Here is a 23,002-nt window from a genome sequence, read left to right on the forward strand (position 1 = left end):
TGCAGTGGCACTTTCTTCTAAAAGAACCATTTTCTTAGCAGCTTATCCAGTTCCCAGGGGCTGGAGCCTTTGCCTTCTGTCATGAGGAGAGAGGCTGGGTACATCCAGATACATCCTTTCCTGTCTAACACACACACAGGCAATCCTTCATGCTCACATTTATACCTATTATGAATCATTAACAGTAATGACCAACCAAGATTCCTTTTAGAAAGATTTTCCTGTTCATTTTTCTTAAATTCTGATTAGTTTCTCTATATATTTTCCCCTGGTTGGTTGGTAACACTTCCTTGCACTGACTTTAAGCCCCACCAGAGGGCCCACTATATAGTTTGAGAACCACTACTGCACTGAAATCTGTACAAACAAACAATTAAAGCTGCCTCCCACAGAACAACAGGGGTTCAGATTTTCCCTTAAATTTGTCACCTGCCTGCATTTATGTCTATCTGCATAATTATTTAACACGCACAAGCAGCAATCATGACCAGCGTGTGATTGTATGTGCAGCGTGTGTGTCAGAACACATAGGTCATTGTCTTCTTCAGTCATACACACAAAAAAGTGTGTGAGATGAAGTGATCTGTGCAGAGATATAAGTCTGCTCCCACTAATGAGCGATTTAAGTCCCATAAAATACTGTATGCATACAGTAGAAGTAATAATAATATAATAATACTACCCAATAGTAATAATAGTTTTATTCAAAATACTGAAATATTTACAAATATTTGACAGCATTTATAGAGCATTTCTCTTCTTTTTCAAGTTTTACATTTCAGTTTATACTGTAGTTTTTGGCTTACACGTGTGGGAAGGGGTAGTGGATTGAATACAATATTATACTCAGCATATTTACAGCAAAAGACAAAAAACAAATTTAAAGAAAAAATAAAGAAACCAAAAAAACTATTAAAATGTGCACTGAAGGTGAGGATAAGCAAGTATTTATGTTAATAATGCATTTTAAAGTTTAGCTTACAAACTACACATTTTTGTATTGGAAGAAGGAGGTATAAATGTGAAGTATAGGAGCACAGACAAAAGAAGCACATCATATATATATATATATATGTCACATCATATATAGATGTGTGTAGAAACATATGAACATATGGAGAAAATTTGGAGAATTTTTTTTTTTGGTTTGGATTAAGATAATTTGAAAATATCTACTTTACCTATATATAAAGCTCTTTGAGGCGACTGATTCTGCTGAATTAAATTCATTGGAGGATACGTGAGTTTAATTCAGAAGGGCTCTAATTAGCAAATATCTAACAGTTTATTTCAAAAGATGAGCTTTACAAATAAACACAGGGTTAAGTAAAAGTTGCTTACAACCAGAGAACAATCATAATAAATACTTTCATATTTGATTCACGTGTACAAAAAACCCAAACTCTTGTTATAAAACAATGAAAGTGCAGCTACAAATGATTAACACGAGATCAACAATGTCTTAGCTTCTGTGTGTCTGACTCTGCCATGCGGTTTGAGCTTGTCGGAAATAAGCAGGATCAGATCAGTTGTTCACAGGTAAATCCCACTGTAAGCCAGTGGTTGCCCAAGGAGACATCAGCATTAGCGCGGTGACATGTTGTTAACCTGAATTGATGCAGTCAGGTGGCTCGTGGCTGTAATGTGTCGTGTCTGACATTGAGCTGTTTTGCTCTTATGTAACAAACCTTTCACAATGATTCATTTACAGACAGAAGAAAAACCAAAGGTTAAAACATTTTCAGTCCTGCATTGACAAAATGCACGATTTACTGTTCTGAACATGTACTCACATTGTAAAGCCACACAAAAGCATGTTATAGTTAATTCTACAAACCCCCCCCCCCCCCCCCCCCCCCACATATTTTTAGAGTTTTCAATATGAAATACTAATACAAAAAGAATAGTCTACCAAAATCTTAATGTGCAAAACAACCATCAGTATGCAGTGCTTTTCCCTGCTGTGTACTGCAACCTTTCTATCGGTTCTTTAGCAGCACGCACAAGTCCTCACTCAGGTTTCTATGTGGCTTCGTTTAGCATCTCTTTCACCTTCTGTAATGTCTATGTTGCTCATAAACCGCACAGAACAAGCTAGCGCAGGGCAGTTAATGGTAAACCAGCAACCTTTGGGCCTGTTCCAATTGAAAGAAATCCTATTATGTGTGTTGGATCTCTTAGAGGTGCTGCAGTCATGAGCGTGCAGCCAGTAAATCCAAAGCCCTGCGCTCTTTGGAGCCTTCAAAGGTGTCCTGCTGGGAGCGTTCGAGCGAGGAAGTGAGGGTGTAGGTGGAGAAGGCAGAAGGATCCGGCAGGAATGGAAAAATACAAAAAAAAAAAAAAACCCAAAGTCCTCACACTGCTCGTGGCCCACAGCTGAGCTTGTGCTATTAAAGTTCTGCAGCCAACATGATGGAAGAAGAAATGAAAGAAACGATCGCTTTATGGTTGACCAATGATCAAATAATGTATTTCTACTTGTCAGCCATTTTTGACACAACCATGTTATCAATTACTAGAAAAGGATAATCCTACAGCCCTGGGGTCAGCGTCCATCTTTAGTGGCAGGGATCAAAAGAAAGCTCAGTGAGGCCTCCGTGGAGCTCAACCGACTCCTCCGACCATGACATGACATCACCAACAAGGTGGCCGCCACAGGTTGCTTGGCTGTAAATCTCACTGGATGTCAACACTCTGGACCAGAACTGGAGGTCTGACAGCTCTCCCACAAAAGACTGAGTGACGTCAAAGCGGCCTCCCATTGTGTCCTGTGGAGGGAGAAGCAAATGTGTCAAAATGTAGAGCTGATATTTAAAATGTTACTACCTTCTAGGGATTAGAAAGTTGTTCTATAAGATATGAAACTGGTAAAAATGACATTTTTAGTTTGACACAAATTTGATTTGTTTCATCAGTAAAGCCGAGGCCCTAAAAATGAAGCCAATACTAGAATGTCTTAACCCTGCTTTCTTTCTAATGACCAACATCATTTAGACAATAAAGATTCAGTGCATATGTTTATATCTACTGAAAGGCACTATACAAAGTCAGCTGTTTCAAAAAAACTTAAAAAATTAAAACTGACAACGTTTGGCCTTACAAGCTCAGCTCTCCACACTACAGACAGACTATCAGTCACAGTAAAGAGACCCTCTTACAAGTCCAAGGTTTAACATATCCAGATGCCATAAAATAATCTGGTCCTTAGCCAGTCTTAAATGAGATAGATATAACAGATGAACTACCAAACATGACATATTAGATCATATCATTATTTAACAAAAATTAAATCACAATGCAGCAGCAGTATTGATACGAATTAAAAAGGAAAGTAGGAGCCAGGTGCTGGTAATCTATAGAAGCAGAAGCTTTAGCATTTTTCAGGTCAGGAAGTGTAACACAATGCCAAGAACAAAACATATGATCAATGATCAGAAACACTTGTTCCTGCCCATCAGTCTGGAAAGGATTATAAGGCCATTTCTGAAACAAGTTCAAGTCCATCATTCTACTGTTAGACAGATTATTCACAAGTGGAAAGCAGCTGCCAATCTTCACAGGAATGGAGGCCATGAAGTGCTCAGAGAAAATGCACAAAAAACGAAAACCTCATCTGAAGACTGTAGAGGCCTCACTTAGCATGTTAAATGTTAAAAGCTTAAGCTTGCAAGTAAGTTACAAAACAAACCACAAGACAACTGCAACAATGTCCTTTGGACAGATGAAACCAAAGTGGGAATGTCTATATGCAGAAACCAATCACTGCTTATCAACACATACGTCTAATACACTGTCAAGCACGGTGGTGGAGGGGTGAGGATTTGGACTTGTGTTGCAGCCACAGGACACAGGCACTTTGCAGTCATTGAATTAACCTTGAACTTCTCTGTATACCAAAGTGTCTAATATGAGGCCATCTTTTCAACAGCTAAAGCTTGGCTGACACCTGCTCGTGCAACATGACAATGATTCAGAGAATGAAAGCAAATCTACAACAGTATGGCTGAAAAAGACAAGAATGCATTGAATGCAATACAATGCAGAATTACAAAAGCCCAGTTAAAATCCACACCTCAGTTTCATTAAAATGCTGTGGTGGTTAAGGCAGCTGTGCATAAACGAATTCCTCTAAGAGTCAAACAGATAATTTTACATGAAGTTACTGCCACTAATGCTGGTTCTACAAGATGCTTTGGTTTAGTTTTTATTAAATAAATAATGACCCACACATTTGACTTTGTATTTACTCAATTTAAAACCTCTTATAGCAAACATTGGGGTATAAAATGAATTGGCATACCTATATCTGCTGACATAGTCTGTATGTGACATTATTATCCCACAGTCAGAAGGCATGTTGTGTGTCATACCTGCTCCTGACCAAGGATGAAAATCCCTCCTGGTTTGATTGGGTGCCAGGCTGACAGGTTCTGCCCTGTGCCTTTCTTCGCTCCATCCTGGTAGGCCTCCCAGACACCATCACGTGTGGACCACGTCACGCACACGTGATGCCACTTTTCATCTGTCATAGTTATGGGCAAAGTCGCCGCCTAAAGAACCAGGTGGAGAGACAAAAAAAAGAGATTTTATTTATTTATTTACTTATTTTTTAATTTTTATTTGGAAAAACGTCTCATAACCTTCAAGTAAAAGATTATCCAAGGGTCGCGATGGCACGGTTTACACCTGATCAAGCCTTAAATGATGTGAGATGTTATCATGTTGATGGAGTAAAAAGAAAAAAAGACTGATAGCCTGCCATTAATTTTGCAAGAGTATTCACACAGTAGCAAGCCTTATCTGCAACTGTTATCGATTGTCGGGAAAGTGGATTAATACAACGTGTGAATCTTCTCTCATTTCATCCTCATAAAACATTGTAGAAAAGTAATTAAACTCTTAGATTAATCTACATTCTGAGATCATTGAACTGTGTCAATGATCAGTTTGATAACTGCCAAGTGTGTGACTCACAGACAACAAACACGTCAGTTTATCCCTCCTGGTATTGTCTGTGCTACAGACAATTAGGCCAATCAATTACAATAATCAGATTATTGTGTTGTTCGTTTGTTTGTTGAGCTCACTGCACGAAGTACTGGGGCACAGAAGGGAAATAGACAAACACCTGTCTTCCGTTTAGGGGAGAATTAAAGATTAGGAAGCTAATTGACTAATTGAATTATTTGTTTGTCAGCAGTCTGACTGGGTTACTGTCTGATTACTGTCATTTGAACTGAGACATCTGCAATCTTTTTCTAGGAGAAACAACCGAAAGACAATTGCAGGGGCTCGTTATATATGTCTAATCTGCATTAGAAGTATACAGAGAAGTACCAAAATGTGAACAATTTGTTACAAGTGAAAACAACCAAAATAAATATAAAAATGTTTAAAAAGTCAAAATCAATGTATATTATGCCAATGAAGTTTGAGGATATTATACATTTTAAGAAGACTGTTTTAGTAAAACTAAATAATAAATACATAAATTACAGCAGATATTCAAAATGCTAATCACTGTTAAAAGGAACAACCAGTAAATGAGCTCTATAGTTTTTGTGTATGAATTTGAGTATGTGATTGTGACATGAGATGACAATATTATATATATCATTTACATTGCTCTGGAGTCTTTACTAGAGAAGTTTTTGGCTAGTTGAGAAAAATATTCACACCCGAGTAAATTTGGCAGATTATCATCTTGCTCTGACTCTTATTTCTTGGTGGTACGGTACTACTAGCTGTCAGTAACACTGGTCATGTTGGTGAAAGTATATTCTTTTCTCTACTTTGGTACAGCCAAACTAGTGTGGAGTAATGCTGAACTTATACCTTGTTACTCTTTGATGCAGTGAAACGTGAGCTAGTTCTAAATCATCATCACACATTAGCAGATAAAGTCCTTCTTTTGCTCACCACAAGCAGTTTATACAACCCGACCCTGCTAGACTTTGATTAGTCAGGATAACCTGGATTGTATGTGATCTACAAACAGGAAACCAGATAGCTTCTGGGACCAAACATCTTCTGACTTGCCTAGAGATTCTTCACATTGATGTGCAAGTATTTTCTTACAGTGATAAATTATTTAGTGACTGGTAAAAAGATCCCATAAACCTTTGCACTATAGGCTGAGCTTCAGAACTAGCTTTTGTGTCCAGATTCATCAACATTTAGATCATAAATCACTGTGACATGACATGGTGACAGGCTTTACCTTGTCATTAATTAGCAGCTCCATGGGATTGCTGCCCCATTCAATTAGTACCAGCTCATTAACTTGCCCGGGCACCGAGTAGGAGAAGGGAGTGCCAAGACCAGGACCTGCACCTGCCTTCAGCCACAGGCAGATGGTCAAGGCAAAGATCTCCGTCACCACTGACCGCCTCATCCTGCCATACATGTAGTTAGTCCTCATGGGGAAGTCTAACAGGAAGGCAGTGGGACTCTTTAGCTTTTGGTTCCCTGGTGAGATGGAGAATAAATTTAGAGTCATGTTATTCATTTGTGATCAACAAATACTGCTGTCAAAGACTTTTGTTAGACTATTTTCTATATGCATTAGAAACAAACAAGTTATTTTTTTCTTTTTCTTGAATTGTTCCTTTTTCTGACCCAATTATTATGGAGATATTCTCTATCTACATGATATCAATATAATTATTAAAGGCAAAACAATGCTCTGTGCTTGCTTTCATCATTCATCATATAAATGAGGTAATTATGGGTCATAATAATCTACTAGCACCAACCACAGCAACCTAACTAATGGAGTTTTTTTTTATAGGGCAACCTCCAATAAAAGCCGGATAATAGTAGGTACAAAGATATTCTGTAATTATTAAATAATAAATGAGAATTCAAATTCATCCCTAAAATAAATCATGAGTGTGTGTAGCTATGTCTGTGCGTGCATGTATGTTTACCATGGTCAGTGCTGCTGTGGTGCAGTTGGCTTAGTACTGTTTCCAGCTTGCTGTGTCCAGTGCCCCTCAGACTCGTTTCTTTACTGGTGTAAGGAAGCCGTCGCGGGTGATGATCATTGTCATGGTGGTGGTCATCGTGGTGGTCATTGCCATGATGGGTGTCATGATGATCATCGTGGTTGTCATGATGATCATCATGGTGGTTGTCATGGTATCCAGGTCGATGGTGGTAATCGTGATCTCTGTGATGACTGTCATCATGATGACCATAGTGATCATCGTGATGATCGTCATGATGGTCATTATGGTGGCTGCTGAAATGATTATAATGCCGACCATAGTGCCCATCATAGTGGTGGTCACGATGGTGATCACGATGGCGATTATGGTGTCCAGTGTGGCGGTTGTACCAATGCCTATTCTGGTGGTTGCGGTGATGGGTATTGTGGTGGTCCTCATGGTGGTCCTCATGATGGTCATCATGGTTGTCATCATGATGGTCATCATGGTGGTCATCATGGTGGTCATCGTGGTGGTCATCGTGGTGGTCATCATGATGGCTATTGCCATGGTGGCCATCATGATGGCTATCATGGTGGCTGTTGCCATGATGGTCATCATGATGATCTCCATGGTGGTCATTATGGTGACCATAGTCATGGTGATCTCTGTAGTACCTGTGTAGCTGTTCCTCTAAAGCATTGATCTTCCTCTGCAGAAGTTCTCTCAGGGAGCTGGAATAGGAGCTGGAGGAGTTCCTGGCCTGTAGACAAAGAAAATAGTGCTTAATAACTATACCTACCTATAAATGATCTATTACCTCCACAGAGTGAAAACATCAATCCAATCAGGTTCTGCTATACTTTGTGTACTTAAAACTGATAATCCCCATCAATGTAGTAACAATTTCTTCTATTTAAACCACAGCAATAGCAACAGAGTTCAACAGGTCCTGCTGACATTGTGGGGGATCTTCATAGAGCGTCTCAGCGATTTGTGCAGGGCAAAAATGATGTCAGCACTGACCTGGCTCACTTGAATAAAGAGAATTGGATTTTGGATTATTGCTGAAAAAAGGTCTCAAAAATAGAAATTTAGAATATGTAGGTGTTTTGAATCTAAGGACCCTTTAGGATTTTTGAAAGATTAAGTACCTTTATAGTAAAATGAACTATGGTAGTATGACTTTAATGTTCCCACCACAAAGCTCCTATGTGTGGCATCATGACATTTAATGTCCCTGAAGAACTTGGGTTTCCTGAAGCAGGTATTTGGGTATTCAGTTTCATATTTTAAAACAAAATGTGAAAACATGTGTAGGACTTGCGTTAACCACAGACCTCATTTGAAACATTCCAAAAATCTATTTAAGTAAGGCACTGATTTCAAGACAAGGCTATTTCAAACTCATTACTGGAGAAAGATACTGACTTTAACTGCATGATTGTGACTCCTTGTCAGTTTTGTCTATTAGCAAAACTATAAAAAAAGATGTCAAAGAAAAGGACTGTAGGGGGAGAAAGGTGAGTGCTGGTAATAAGAGTTTTACAACAACAACTTTGCATTTTAATGCTTTAAACAAGAACCAAAGGTTATATCAATACAATAGTACAAGAGGAACTTCAGTATGACATTTAAAAGTGCAGGGGGAAAAGTTTTCTTGTCCTCTTTTTTCCTCTCCCTCCTTCATCCTCGTCTTCCTCACCAGCAAATCCGACTTTGTTCCCTGCCAGCACACGCCACGATTAATAGCCTTGTCAGGAAGGATGAAGCTAATTGAAAGTGAGGTTGGCTAGCGCCCTTCGGTGCATGGCCAGAGGCTGGTGGTGTAGACATCCTGTTAGAGGGAGAGGCTGAGGGTAAATCCTGGCACCAGTTCTGTTTTGTCTCACACCTTCAAGTGAGATCGAAAGGGATTTTTGGCAACACTTTCCCTCAGCATGACCTGAGACCACCTACACTAATAATGAAGCTTTTACAGGCCAGTTGGCAGCCAGGTTTAAGACTCACATTACGACATCAGAATAATGAAACTATAACCAAAGTGAGACAGCAAAACCACTTAAATAGTTGGGAATCTGGAAGGATTATAACAACTGTAAAAAACATCATTAAGATGTTTATTGCTTTGTAAGTTTATGTTAATGAATTTAACATTATTGTCTTTTTAAACAACACAAACGCTTGATATGAACCAGAGTTATGTTTTCATTTTAAGAGACCTCTAGCCCTTGTCTTAGTAAGTGCCTGTATCATTTTTCTTGGTGTTGTTCTAATATGTGTTTAATGTTGTAGAGGGTCTCATTATAAATTAGTTTTTGGTGTTTGAACCCAGTGAGGGGGTTGATATGTTAATAAAGTAGTATTGGTCTGTATGAAATTTTCCCCATTCACGACAGCTATATGGGGAGTGAATTTTAATATGCTTTACATGCTGTAATGTTAACAAATCTGATAGTTGGTTCCTTTTTATCTTGTTCAGCTTTTGATTGTACTTGGGGTATTTTGTTCTATGTCTGTTTTCTACCAGCCAAAGTTGTCGTAGTAAATTATAGACACCATGGTGATTGTAGTAGGTTTGGGTAGATCAACACCCAGTCTCCCAGTCGAAAGTTATACATGTTTGGACATTCCTGTTCTATTATACTGGAAACCCATGTAAAATTTGTTGGAGGACTTATTAAATAGGAATTCCATCCATCCATCCATCTCTGCTGCTTATCCTTATCAAAGTCATTGGACGGCTGGATGAGAGGTGGGGTACACCCTAGCACCCTAGACTTTCTTGCTGTGAGGCAACGGTGTGCTTTGGAAAGTCTTTGAAATAACTGACTTTCTATGTCAATAACTAACTGATGCTGTTTGAGGGGAGCTGGAGCCGAATGATTCAGTTTCTTTTATTTTATAGTGACAGAAGAAATAAAGATGGCTTGGAGAACAGTGAAGGAAATTGCAGGACTTCATGGAAAGTTTTGAAAATATGATCCTGTAACCTTATTGCAGTTTTCATTTGCACTCTTCCACATCCTGCTGGCTGTTAGACAGTCGTGGGTTTCCAGCATGACTGTACTTTTGTGAGAACCACAAGACAAAACTTTGATTTGCATTTGGTATGAATTCATTATAACAATGATTAGTAATTAGCTGTGTAGGGTAAACATTCATTTTAAATATATAGTTATATTATAAATATATATTATTTTAGAGAGTGTTTTTAGAGAGAAAGTGATATGTTTGTGTGTTCGTGTGTGTAGTGATTTACTTTAAGGCAAGAGATTACACACAAGTTCAAACACAAAAAAGCTAAACCAGTATACAAGAATTACTGGGGAAAAAAGATTTTTCTTTAATCTAAACTCTTTGTCATTCTGTCGGTGTTTAAATACTATAGACTGCTTGTTTTCCACCAGGGGAGCTTAACTTATCCTACTCCTGCTGGCACACAGAGGTTAAGATCAGGGGTGAGAGCTAATCAACTTAGAGCTTCTTCCTGTTTTGAGCTCGACCTTGGCCACTGATATCCAGGAGAAAGACAGAGAACGATGCAGAGACATTAACTCTGAGACAATAGTCAAGCAGCTTTCATATTAGCATTGTGGGTGGTACGTGTTTCATAGTGACTGGTGGGTGGTTTGTGATGAGTGTGTGAGACAGATTGCCCACAACTTCTGAATGCTATTTTTTTTAATTTCCCCCAAATTATTACAAAAACATAAATTAAAAAATTAATGATTTAGTCCTGAGAATATGCATTAACTATGATGCAGTAAAATGTACAACATCCATAGAATAACCTTCAGGTTACTATGTCCTAATGAAACATATCCCTCGTTTTGGCAGCAGATAACAAAGGCAGCTGATTCGGTGACTGAGCATGTGACTCTCAGTGACGTAAGACGTGACCCCAATTAAGTCAAACCTTTAATAGACTTCTGCTTGTCTGCAGCTTTTCTTTGCAGACACATTATAGACAATTTGAATTTTCTTTGTGCAAAAAGTGTAGTAGGTAAGGTTTATAAAGTACACATACACACTCACAAAGTGCCTGACACACAATTACAATTAAAAACAAATAAATGAATAAATAATTAAAAGAGAAATAGTAAAACAGATACATAAATAACATGAGAGCATTAAGAAAGCGCAACTCCACCCAAATGGCGCGGACCACAATTACCACGATTAAAGCAGCTCGAGCTCTTATTGGTATCTACCATCACACAAAATTGTGATATTTCAAAACATGGGGACCCTAGACTGTTAACAAACAGATACTAAGCTCACCAATGACAGCACTCAAACTCCACTGATACAAAAAGGCTTTCAATGAACAACAACAATGAACAATGCTGTGGATTATTCATTGCTGTGCATTGTTTCTGCCCTCAGAAAGCTTGGAATAGTGAAGAGGTCCAGGCACACACGGTAAAGTCACCGTTTGGTAAGCTAAGATTTTAACAGCCATTTCCCTCATAATTTATTGCAGTGCAATCTCAGTTTAATTACTCGGTTCATACTTTTTAGTATTTCTCCTGCATAACTGAGGAAGATATTCAGTGGATGTTCCCATGCAGCTCAGACTTTGGCAAGTAGCTCTCATGCATCTTTGAAATTTAAAAAAAGATCATTGTGCAGCAATTTTTAAAGCATGACACTTTTAAAAATTGCAAAACAAATCAAACTGAAGATACTGCATGGTCCCAGTCACCTGTCCTAGTGCGCAGTGAGTTCATTTATCCAGTTGTGATTTTTTTTTATTAAGTGCTATTAAGTGAGTACGCTACAAAAAATGATCAAACTATAATCTTTCATGCTTACCTGCAAGTTCTCCAGCCTCTCCTTTAGTGTCTGCAGGGTTTTTCCAGTCTGTTCTGGAGAGAAGGAACTGTGTTTGCTATATGACGAGCCCTTCCTGTTGTGGTCCAGTCTGTGGCTGCCGTGGGAATAATGGTGGTCATTGCTGTGATATCCTGAAGGCCCATGGTGCAGTGACAATGATGCATGATGGCTGCCGTGATGTCCATGATGGTCGTCATGGTGGGTACCGTGATGGTTGTCATGATGGCTATCGTGATGGCTATCGTGATGATTGTCGTGGTGGTTGTCGTGATGACTGTCATGGTGACCAGTGCTGTGGTGACCCCCAAAGCCCTCACATAAGGTGAGCTTAGCATTCAGCTCCCTGATTGTCTCTCGCTGGTCCAGGATGGTTTCCTTCTGCCTCACAAGGCTCTCACGCAAGTGCAGAATAGTGGCTTTGGCCTCGTCGGACATCATGCCTCGCCTGCTCCCGCCATTGTGGTCACTGCTATGGCTGTTACTGCTTGGTCCATGGGGCACATTGGGTGGCGAGAAGCAGCTGGGATCTGCTTCTGGGGGAATGGGAGTACAAACAAATTTGGGGCTAATGCCATAATCATATTCTATGCCAGGTGAACTACCTGCTGCTGCTGCACATGAAAGGAAGTAATAGAAAATAAGAGATCGTAGGGGGATGAAAGGGAGGACAAGCCCCAGAGTAGCTCCCACCCGTTGCACGTGCTTTGTAGACAAAGGCATTTGGCTCAGAGGACAGACGTCTCTGGCCATATCTGGTCAGAGTCCAAATTATTCCTCGGAAATTGACAGTCTTCAAAGGCTTTAGTTTTGTGGGGACAAACACTATCAATAGAAATCATTTGCTTCTGATTGAGAGGTGTTGGTGCTAATCATGTCAACAAAATAAATTCCCTTTAGAGGATAAGTGACAGAAACTCCAAGGAAGGGCTCTAAAAACACAGGGAACATTGGGAACAAAGGGGACTGTTAAACTCCAGCTGCTTGTCTTCAAGAACACCTTTTAGAATCACGCAAGCTTTCTTGGCACCATGGTAAGTTAACAGGTTGAGAAAGTTCAGCTGATAGATTCATCCACTTTGTCTGAGATGAGGTGCTGGGGCATCGCCAGACAGGTGATTTCTTCTGGCTTCAAAGACCTTCTGTGTTCGATGGCCAGGAATAATCCTTTTAACTTTGGCTTCTAACTATCCATCACATTGCCATTACCTACTGGGAGACAGAGAAAACAAGACATCAACAAAACAAGTCAAGAAGAAGAGAGACATAATGGAAACAAACAGCTAGCTCAAGCTTTGATCATCTCCACTCATGGTTTTAAGTATTATTTACAGTGCAATCAATATATGATTCAGCCAACTGGAAAACAACAACAACAACAAACCCAAAAAGCTACAGGTTGAGGAAAAAGTAAGACTGTCAAGAGGCAAAGTGAGACAAAGCAGAGAGGAGAGAACAGGTTTAAAGGACAGGAATTGGGTTATAACTGGAGACCATCTTAATTACTAAGTGAGTTTCCGGTTCACACTCATCTTTGAACTTGAGAATATTGATGTAAACAAAACCATAAAGAGTTTCATGACTCAATCATGGTTTTGATGCACTCATATTGAGAAGGAAAACTAGATAAACACCTTTTTCAACATTACCTTAAAAATCTGCTTTTGTTATAGTTCTAGCTGCAGGAAGGTACCAGAGCTGTTCAGCATCATAAGCAGTTGATCTCCACATATTAAAATGCTCATCCATGTGGTCAGCATGTTTTATTTTAACCAGCAGACTGCAGTTTAAGTTTAATGACTCACACACAGACAGACGCCACAGAGGGGAGGGCTGATTGGTGGTGGTGGTGGTTGGGGGTCTTCAGGGCTGCAGCAGGCCACAGTATAATCAGATTATGGTCAATTAATCTTCCGTCAAAGCCACAGGGCAATCATTCGAATAATGAAAGCTGGTTTTCTGCTGAGACAAGGGCATGCCTGTTGAGCCCAGTCACTCACACGAGTCTCATGAATCAGTGTCAGAACTTGTCCGCCTTCAGCCTGCCATGCTGACTGACTGTTTAAAAGCAGTACGGCGAGGAGAGACAGAGTCATACTCAAAGAAGAGGGATGTCCACATTATTATTGCACAGAAGAAAAGCATTCAACCACATCTACTGTACAATAGGTGTTCCTTATTGATGATGGACAACTAATAATAATGTATTAATAATTTATTTTTTTTGTTTATACTTGTTCTGTTAGACCTGAACAGCACAGCAAGAAACATGCATCAACCGCATGCTCGTTGGTCTTGCCCGAGAGCGCGATGCAAAGCCAAGAAGAACAAGTTTCAGAACACACAGGAAAAGATAAGGAGCTTGTTCTTTCTAAGCTCCTTATCTTTAAACACCCACAACACACATTACATTAAGTACAAACATCCGATTTTCTGGCACCGCCCTTTCTGTGACACTGTCCTTCTGAGAAAAACGACAATGACAATACTTTTTTGCGATTTTAGGCATTTTTTTAAAATTACATATTAGCTTAGAATTTCTGGGAAATATACCAGTTGTCTTTCTAGCGAAGGGGTAAATAAGAACAGCATGTGTGTACAGTAAATATGAAACTACAGCCAACAGCCACATAGCTTTCCATGAAGACCAAAAACAGAAAGCCTTTGCTTTGTCTAAAGGTGACAACATCCACCTTTCATTAAGTCTAAAGCTCACTAATTGATGAGCTCTAACTTGTTAGTCTAATTTGTACAAAACCTGATATGTTAATGTGATAAGGTATGAATTGTCAGGAGATTTTCTTTACAGGATACAGTGACTCTCTGATTCTCACTTACTTCTGCTAAATTTGACAGAAGTTTCTCTTTTTTACCAGAAGAAATGACCGATTTAGCATTGAGGCATTATTTCTATAAACACAACACCAGTGCTTACTATCAAAAGGATAAACAGAACCATACAACGTACCACTTTAGTGTAATGATTTGGATGAAATTTAAATTTTAGAGAATTCTGGCTGATACTTTGATATAACATCTGAGATCATTAATAGTTTAATGGTGTCTCATATTTCATTATTAGAAACACCGCAGGATTCATCAGCCATTTCTTAAAAACAAACATGTTTTGTTGAGAGGCATTTAACGATGTGCACGCAGCCACTACGTGAGAGCCATAATCCAACAGTGTGCCCTGCTGTCTGATACTTAAGGACACCATTAGTGGAGATTTACATGACATGATACCTCACTGAGACACGTGGCATCACATGCTAGTCCAAACAGCATTGCTTTATGTACAACGTTATAATGATTGCTTGTGTTTATAACCTTCCTTTGTCAAAGATGGAAAGGGTAGGAGAACCTTGGACCTGCATACATTTTTTCTTTGCCTTGTGGGGAAATGATCAAGTTTCCATTGAGCCAACTTTTAATTTGGCTCCACATAACCTGGGCTGAGTGAGATCTAACTGTGCTCTTGTCATGTGAAAGTAGTACAACAACTTTAAATTTGCACATTTGCACAGACTGATAACTGGTTGCTGTCTTTCTAATTTTATATAGGTTTCCATGCTAGCATGAATGCAAAGACACAAATCAACACACCATCTGTGTCACTTTGTTGTGCCTTCATGTTCGTGATGTGTCTTGAGGTTTGCAGAACGCTGTTAAAATTTAGCAACCAGCAAAAGTGAGACTTACGTTTATGGAGGCTGCACAGACACCATAATGGTTGAAAGTATTATATAGCAAAGCTTACAAAAAGTAGGTTGCTGTAACTGCTCCTGATGATTATAGTGGAGACTTTTAAAAGATATTGTTGTTTTTTTATGATTCATTATGTTTTTGTAAATAGGATAAACAATGAACTCAGCTATAATTTGGTGTCATATCAGTATTATACTCTGTCTTTGCCCACCATGATCAAGATAGATGGCTGGATGGATTAATAAACAACAAAAGTTTATATTTAATTAATCCAGTTATCCTACATTAAAAAAAAGGACATATTAAAATGTGTCACTGACTTATAAAATATGTTGTATGCTGTGTATAAAACTCATTTAAAAATCCATAAAGCAGGTTTTAATGCTATAAAGCTGTTCTCCAGTACAATATAGAAAGGATGTTTTATTTTCATATTTAAAAAATATATTCTTAAAATTCAGAATATAATCGCAGACAAAGCAGAAACCTTTTTCTAACTTCTATCAAATTTCCCAAATGTCATCGTTATTTTTCCTTCCTTTTCAAATGGAATTGTTCACATTAGGTTTCCTTAACCCTCACGTCAGAAATTATTATCTTTTGTCACTTTCACTCCTTCAGTAGTTAAAAGCACAAAGTGACAGCGCTCCTTTGCAGATTCACTACATCAAGCTGATCTCGTCATCTGATCAGCTCATGTTTCCCCCGTACGGATCACATCCGTGTCCTCATAGCTCCTGCTTCTTCTTTCAAGGGTGACGGTCAAATAGGATTGGTTGGATGTAATGCTCTTTAATGAGGGATTGACTGCAGGGTCCTGGTTCTGCCAGATGATCTCCCTCCAACCCACAAGTTGCTGTTGCCACACGTGTCACTGCAGGAGAAGCGCATGTGCTTGACACGCAGCCAGTAGCTTGTGTATTAATGTAATTTGCATTAATACACATTTTGCAGCTTTTCCTAACAGCTGTCTTATTTAAATTGCTTATACAATCGAGTATTTCAGTGGCTTTTCCAGCATTTATAATAGATTTGAAAAGCTTTGTGTGTTGACAGAGCTCAAGTTCATTTTGTGCTTGTGTCAGGTGACACAAAAAAGCCCGTTTTTATACTACATTTGTATTTTGCTTTCATTAAGATGTGCACTTTGAAGGCCCTTGCTTGGGTCAGTTATACACTTTCAGTTTTCAACTGAGTGGCCTGTCTGCAGCTTAAAGGCACTTTGATGACTGATGATGCATAGATGTTGTGATATGTGTCAGAGCACAGACTCCAAAAGGCTGCAGGACAATTTCACTTGAAGTAATTGAAACTTGGACCAACCATACTGTGTGTTTAGATTCACTGTAGAGTAAGTGACACAATGCCTCACATTGATACTGATTGGCCTTCACTGATTTAATAACCTCCAGGGCCGTGCTTCCGAAGAGGATTCATTTGACAAAATATAAATGTTCACTAGGAAAAGTCAGACGTGCTGCAGTAGTGTTTAAGTGTGAACAATCTCACTGTCAGCTGTTAGATTGCTATGGTGACCACTGTAGGATGAAACCATTTTAAACAATTAAGAGATTAAAAACATTTAGCCTGTACCTGTGGCTAGCCAACCCGATTTTACTACTGTGTATGTATAAAAACATTCGTGTACACGCCATATTATTAAAATACTACAGGAAAAAAAACCCTAAACATATTTTGCAGTATTTTACAATTTTATACACAGGTCACTCACAAACTCTGGCTGCCATTCAGCTGTAGTGATCGTAGCCTGTTGGTCTTGTTCATTTTTGGGAGACTGCAAAACTCTGTGAAGGGAGTCAGATATGAGTTGATGAATCGGTGAATCACTTCTGATCATGTGATTTCAAGGAAAGTTGTCGAGGATATCCTGAACTGTTGCTGTTGCTAGCTGTTAACTGTTGTTAGCTGGAACTAGTGAAACTTTCTTTGAAGTGGATGTAGCATTGTTGGACTTGAACGCTTGTGTTTCATGTGGTGTGAGAATGTAATCAAACTGTTTATTGGTGAAAAAATGTGATTTTCAGGATACTCTAACTTTAACTGACATCATGTTAGCTCGTAACCAGCTGCTGTTGTTGTTTAGCTGGCTCATCAGCTGTCCAGAGATGGGATGGACTCATGTCTAATCTGCTGACTATCAGGACTACATGAGTATATTTATGTAACTTTTCATGTGTTACAGCCCTGACTTCAATGCAGGAAGTGAGACTCGAGGTGAGGAGAAGGCGGGTGAGGTTGAACTGAGGGAGGAAGGATCAGCTGTCGAAGAGATGCATAAAGATAAGCAGATAGAGTTGGTGAAAACGTACATATATAAATGTTAAAGGGTCACAAAGGAACTTATTAGGCATACTGCGTATGTGGTTGGTCTCTAGTCACATTCGTAAAACATGATTAGGCGGAACGGCAAAGTCCATCCAAGTCACTCTATTTAAGACAGTGAGACAGTGTCTGCTCCTACTGTGTGTATTTTTTAATGGATTCAATTTAAGTACATCAGAATGCATCAATTTGTTGGAAGACATAATTACACAAGTACAATGTTCTCTTTTTTGCTAAATAAACTTCATGACATCTGACATATTTAAAGCCAAAAGATGATTATTCCCCAAAGTACTGTTGTATAAAAAAATTAGTATAGAGAGTTTAAAAATGTATGCCTCGAGACAGTCATTTTTCAGAATCTGCTGCATAAATGAAAAACAAATCAGTTTAAAAGCAATGCCACGTTTGTGCCTGACAGCATCTATCAAATGCCTCCATATATAAGATTACACACAAAAGAGATTTGGCAATCACATCCTGAGCAGCTGGTGCAGTGTGTACTTTGTATTAGCATAAAACTATGAGTGAAAGTAAGTTTTTAATAATTTTATCTGTTCTTATGTGAGGATACTCTTCATTATTAAAAGTTTGGTTAGGTATGTTATGCAAAAGAAACGCCTCAGAGTGCGTTAATGAGCGAGTCTAAGTCCTAAAAGCAAATTAATCTTTTCTTTTTTAGTTGTGAGATGAAAAACCTGTTGAATGCTCAGGTGGCATTTTTAACACCGTAACTGGTTGGCTTGTTTTTAAATTAAGTTGCATATTAAAATAATTCAAAAGGTCTGAATTTCAGTCAATATTTTTTAAGCTAGTGTTTCAACATTTAATGAAGTAATAAATGAGTTAGTTTGTCATTTTAGATTTCATTATGAAATCTAATAGAATTACAGTTATTTAAAGAAAACATTACCTTATGTACCTGCTGTATCATATGTAGTTCGTTATTTTAATACAAGATTCAAACTAAACATTAGCTTTTCATACTGTAGCTTTAATAAATAATAAATAAAAAAGTATTTTAGTAGCAATATTATTACTCCCTATTAATATAATCACCAGTGGAAGAGCCTATGAGCCACTGTTGTTTTTATATTGGGGATATATAGGATATAACATCATCTTGCAGGCAAAAATTTATTTAAACGTCTTATTCACAATGACACCATATTTACAAGTCCTTATGTGTCTTTTTTGTTGTTCAGATTTGTTGTTAAAGCTCCCGTTTTACCTTTGTCAACATGAAAAAATGCCGAAAAATTCCTGACATCGCTCAGTAAAAACAAAGCTGCATGCTTGAAGTCTAGTAAAATAGGGTAACGTTTAACATGACCGCTGCACCAAATTACAGAGACATATTACTAAGCATTATAAAATATACCTGCTTAGCTGACTGTGTTTTGTTTCCACAGACATGCAAATCGTTCCAAATTACAACTGAAATGACTCCTCAGCCCTGGAAATATACAGCAGCCATATTGTTACAGTGAACCAGCTGACAGACAACAGAATGTGATCAAGCATGATAACAAGCACTGTGCCGATATGTCGACTCATACACTAAAGCTCTCTGCCTTCCTGTCAGTACAAAGCAGGCAACATTTTAACAACTGGAAAAAGGATAAAGAAGAGTTACAGGTGTCCCTTTTGAACCTAATCATGCCTCACATTCACACAGCAACATGAAATTACAGTTTAGAGCTGGTTGGGTCAACAGCCCTCTACTGTGAAGCCGCTAAGTGCGCTGGTTGCTGAGAGGCTTTGTCGCACCCTTGTACTTTTTAATTTAGTGCATTTTGATGTCAGTAAATTAGCCAACTGTCATTTTCACAAAAGTGAAGCCTTTTACTAAAACCTGAGCATCATTTCCGACACTCGATTCTGTGAACTTTGTCCTCAGTCACTACCCACAGCACATGCTCATAGGCGACGAAAGCCTTGTAAATCTTGTATACCAACAGTTTTGCCTTCAGTGTGAAAGACCAGTACGCCATCAAAATCACTACACATCTCACTCTTATCGGCCTGTCAAGATCAACTTGTCTCAAAACTTTACATAAAGTCCACATTTTATAAGGAAACATGGTTTAAAATTGTGGGGAAAAAAGCCAAAACATGTTGTAATAATAACTCTACTTTCCACCAGCGCATAATGTAAATGTTCATCATATGAACTCAGCCATTCCCTTTGTCAAGAATTAACAAGTTAACACATTACCTGACTTTACTATGGTCCAACTTCAGAGACCACCCTCAGTGTGGTCACCATAATCAGGATAGTTGTGGCAGTGTGGAAAGCTCTTAGGCTCAAGTGTTGAGAGTGGCAACATTAATCAACCAATGTGACAATACACTGGCTTAGCACAACAGTTCATATGGATGGCGCCATGCAGGAAGCTCAGGTTTCTTAACAAAGGTCCAGACAGTGCAGTGTAACAGGCGGGTCTTTGACTAGAGGGCATTTTAATTCTCACGGGTAGTAAATTATCTTTTTTCTTTATTTTTCAGCACTAAAAGCATTCCCTGTGTCTCTGAGGACAAATCTTTGCTGTCTTTATGATGTTTTTCTTTTTTTAATTTTTTTTTTTATCTGTGTCAGTTTTCTTTGGTGCCTTGATTTCCTAAAGAGGAACTTCAGGTAGGCCTATTAGTATTTCCCATAATTGTAATGTCCAGTATCGATTCTGCAAAGTTTGATTTTCTTCTCATCATTTTAAGGGTTAAAGTTGCAGTTTTCACAATAGCTTGGTTGCTTATCAGTGCTCTTTGGTGAGAACAGGTGTCACATTTCTAAAGATGTGGACTTCTGATCTGAACTGTGATGGATCACCTTCACATTTTGTTTGACCTCTTTAAGCTGCCTCTGCCCTCGCTGTAGCTAACGAAGAGGCGTGAAGCCAAAGGCTCAGTGCCGCACGTGGCCCCAATTGATCTCCACTGAACAGGTTTGACCAAAGACTTGTTGGGATACACAGGAAGGGAACGTTATCACAGGTATGCTATTGCTATACTGCACAAATGTTCACTGAAACAAGAATCAATGAACGAAATAAGTGTAAAAAATCCCTGAGATACAACCGTGGATATAAGAAGGTACCAGCAACAGAGCTACTACAGAAAATCTGAGAAGAATCTTCACTTTTAAAATGTTGCACCCATGAAAGAAGTTGAGTTCAATAAAATGCCAAATACGTTGAAATCTTAGCTTCACGTGAGCCAAAGCTCATCAAAAATACACTGAATATAACACAGACGGCTGAAGGTGTATGCAGAGATGAGGACAAATCAAATATTATAAAACCTCTTATGTGTTATATTAGTAACAGAATATTAGCATGCAGAAAAAAAATACTATAAGTAGTAAACAAAAGACTGAAAACTCTTAAAAGTAGCCATAATTATGCTGAATATTACTTCACTGGTGATTGGTCCACGGTGGTACCGCTTCCTCTCACCCTGTGAGTGGAACAGCATTCAGCCTCATTCCTCCAGTTTACTTTATTTGAATTTCAAGCAGTTTTAAAGCAATTACTTCTAACGTGTTAATAAGCTCTTGAGACAGACATCTGTTGAAGACGGTCTAGAACAAAGGGACTTGAATCACCTACAGTACCAGGCATTCATTTGAACACGTTTTCACAAAATATCTTAACTCATCTGACCTCAGATGATTCAGCTCAGTTTACTTTGTGTCTTATGGTTAAATAAGATGCAGATAATAAAGTATCACACCTACAGTTTATTAGAGATTCACAGAAGTAAAAATGTAAAAAGTAGAATTTTTTGATGAGGATTTGGCTGGATAGTTACATTTGTAGCACAAAAAGTCAGAACTGTGGCCAGTAAATCTACTGATTTACTAATATGTAAAATCCCATTTATTTATATTTATTTGAGGTAGGTACATATAGCAGCTAAGGTACAGCTTATGGTAACTGGTTGACAGAGGCCTCATGAGAAAATCCTTAAATATGCATTGCGTAACTAAATGAATCACACTTTATAGAAGCTACTTCCAGTTGCTCTGTTATTCATCAGTGGTGGCCACAGCGAGGAGTTTTTTTAAAATGCCGGATGCCCTTCCTGTCACTACCCAAAGGGATTTGTGTCTCGTCACAGGATCAAACCGGGGCTCTTTCGCATGTTAGGCGAATGTGTAAACCAGTACACACTAAATAAATCACATATTACATTAACAAATCAGAACCACAAACTATTTAAACTTAATTTACTCATTTCATTCAGTCTGTGGAAGCATTACATCATCCATGGGGCCGTGAATTTCACTTTACTTTTGTTTATCAACAATTTACTTGCTCACAAGAGAGATCGTTTAGGAATCTTCCCAAAGGTCGATATTTTAGAAAACAGTGCATCATTTGGTTAAAAAGAAGCAAAGCTTTTCTTACCTGTTGCAAGTCTGGAGTCGCCAAGGTGGTTAGTCCATTCAACACACTGATCAGCTTGAGGAGGATTGGCTTTAGGTGGATAATTTTAACTCACTCTCTCTCTCTCTCTCTCTCTCTTCTGCGCACACACCTGACTACTTTTTTTATGTACTTCAATAACAAAATGTTTAACTCTAAATGTTCAGGTAATAACTTTTAAAACCTCAGCGATGCGAGAAAAACCAACAAAAGTAATCATGAGACCTTTGGACTAATTTTTGGACTAATAGGCAATCGTGCACACTAAAGTGATCACCTGATTTAGGAAATGTGAGCGTGCCTTCCTTGTACTTTGAATAAACTGCAGACTCTTTCAGGTGTCTTAGATAAGATGGAGGCAAGTTGGATCACTCCTGTCGCTTTGGCATCATGAAGTCGATTTAATTGAAGATTTGGTTGTTGAGCCAATAGCTTTCACTCAGCTCACACAAATCGCAACCACGCCCAACCGTGTACAATATTTAGTGCTACAGAAGATCAGTAACGATTCAGACAGATAAAGTCCTACACGCCTTGACTGGCTGGTTCTCAGGGCTCCTAAGGGTGTCATTAGTGTACTCAACAACAACAAACTAAGTCACGTTATTGAGCAGTTTTGTAGATGTTTTCAAAAAAAATCCATGTGTCTAGGACACAGTTACCTCACCTCTAATACAGGCGGCCTGTCATTGCCCATTTACCCTCTTAAAGGTAACACAAGTGCTCCAAGCTATCCTTAGAAAACTGTAGCTGCACTGC

General features: G+C 38.6%; 1 protein-coding gene across 2 annotated transcripts; it reads right to left on the bottom strand.

The window, feature by feature from the left end:
* Positions 1-1,861: 1,861 nt before the first annotated feature.
* On the bottom strand, positions 1,862-22,311 carry LOC147303307 (uncharacterized). Of its 2 annotated transcripts, none has more exons than XM_086279482.1 (6): positions 22,226-22,311; positions 11,748-12,977; positions 6,930-7,692; positions 6,221-6,468; positions 4,371-4,550; positions 1,862-2,768 (listed from the first exon to the last, which is right to left on the bottom strand). In XM_086279482.1, the coding sequence occupies exons 2-6, from the start codon at positions 12,516-12,518 to the stop codon at positions 2,559-2,561; spliced, it is 2,172 nt and encodes a 723-aa protein (XP_086135608.1). In that variant the 5' UTR covers positions 12,519-12,977; positions 22,226-22,311; the 3' UTR covers positions 1,862-2,558. The 2 variants fall into 2 exon arrangements, with proteins under 2 accessions (XP_086135608.1, XP_086135609.1); XM_086279483.1 differs by having other exon boundaries at positions 11,748-12,974; positions 22,226-22,273.
* Positions 22,312-23,002: the final 691 nt, after the last annotated feature.

Source organism: Aulonocara sp. 'chitande type north' Nkhata Bay, linkage group LG22, assembly GCF_057382095.1.
Source record: "Aulonocara sp. 'chitande type north' Nkhata Bay isolate Kocher_YH1m ecotype deep benthic linkage group LG22, A_spYH_male_GT1.1, whole genome shotgun sequence".
NCBI lineage: Eukaryota > Metazoa > Chordata > Actinopteri > Cichliformes > Cichlidae > Aulonocara > Aulonocara sp. 'chitande type north' Nkhata Bay.

Bases quoted from the DNA above. Each gene is read 5' to 3' on its own strand.
- LOC147303307 (XM_086279482.1), bottom strand. From the start codon at position 12,518: ATGGCCAGAGACGTCTGTCCTCTGAGCCAAATGCCTTTGTCTACAAAG. The intron at 7,693-11,747 runs GTAAGCATGAAA...CTTTGTCTACAG, and splicing joins AGAGGCTGGAGAACTTGCAG to GCCAGGAACTCCTCCAGCTC. The intron at 6,469-6,929 runs GTAAACATACAT...CCATCTCACCAG, and splicing joins CCACAGCAGCACTGACCATG to GGAACCAAAAGCTAAAGAGT.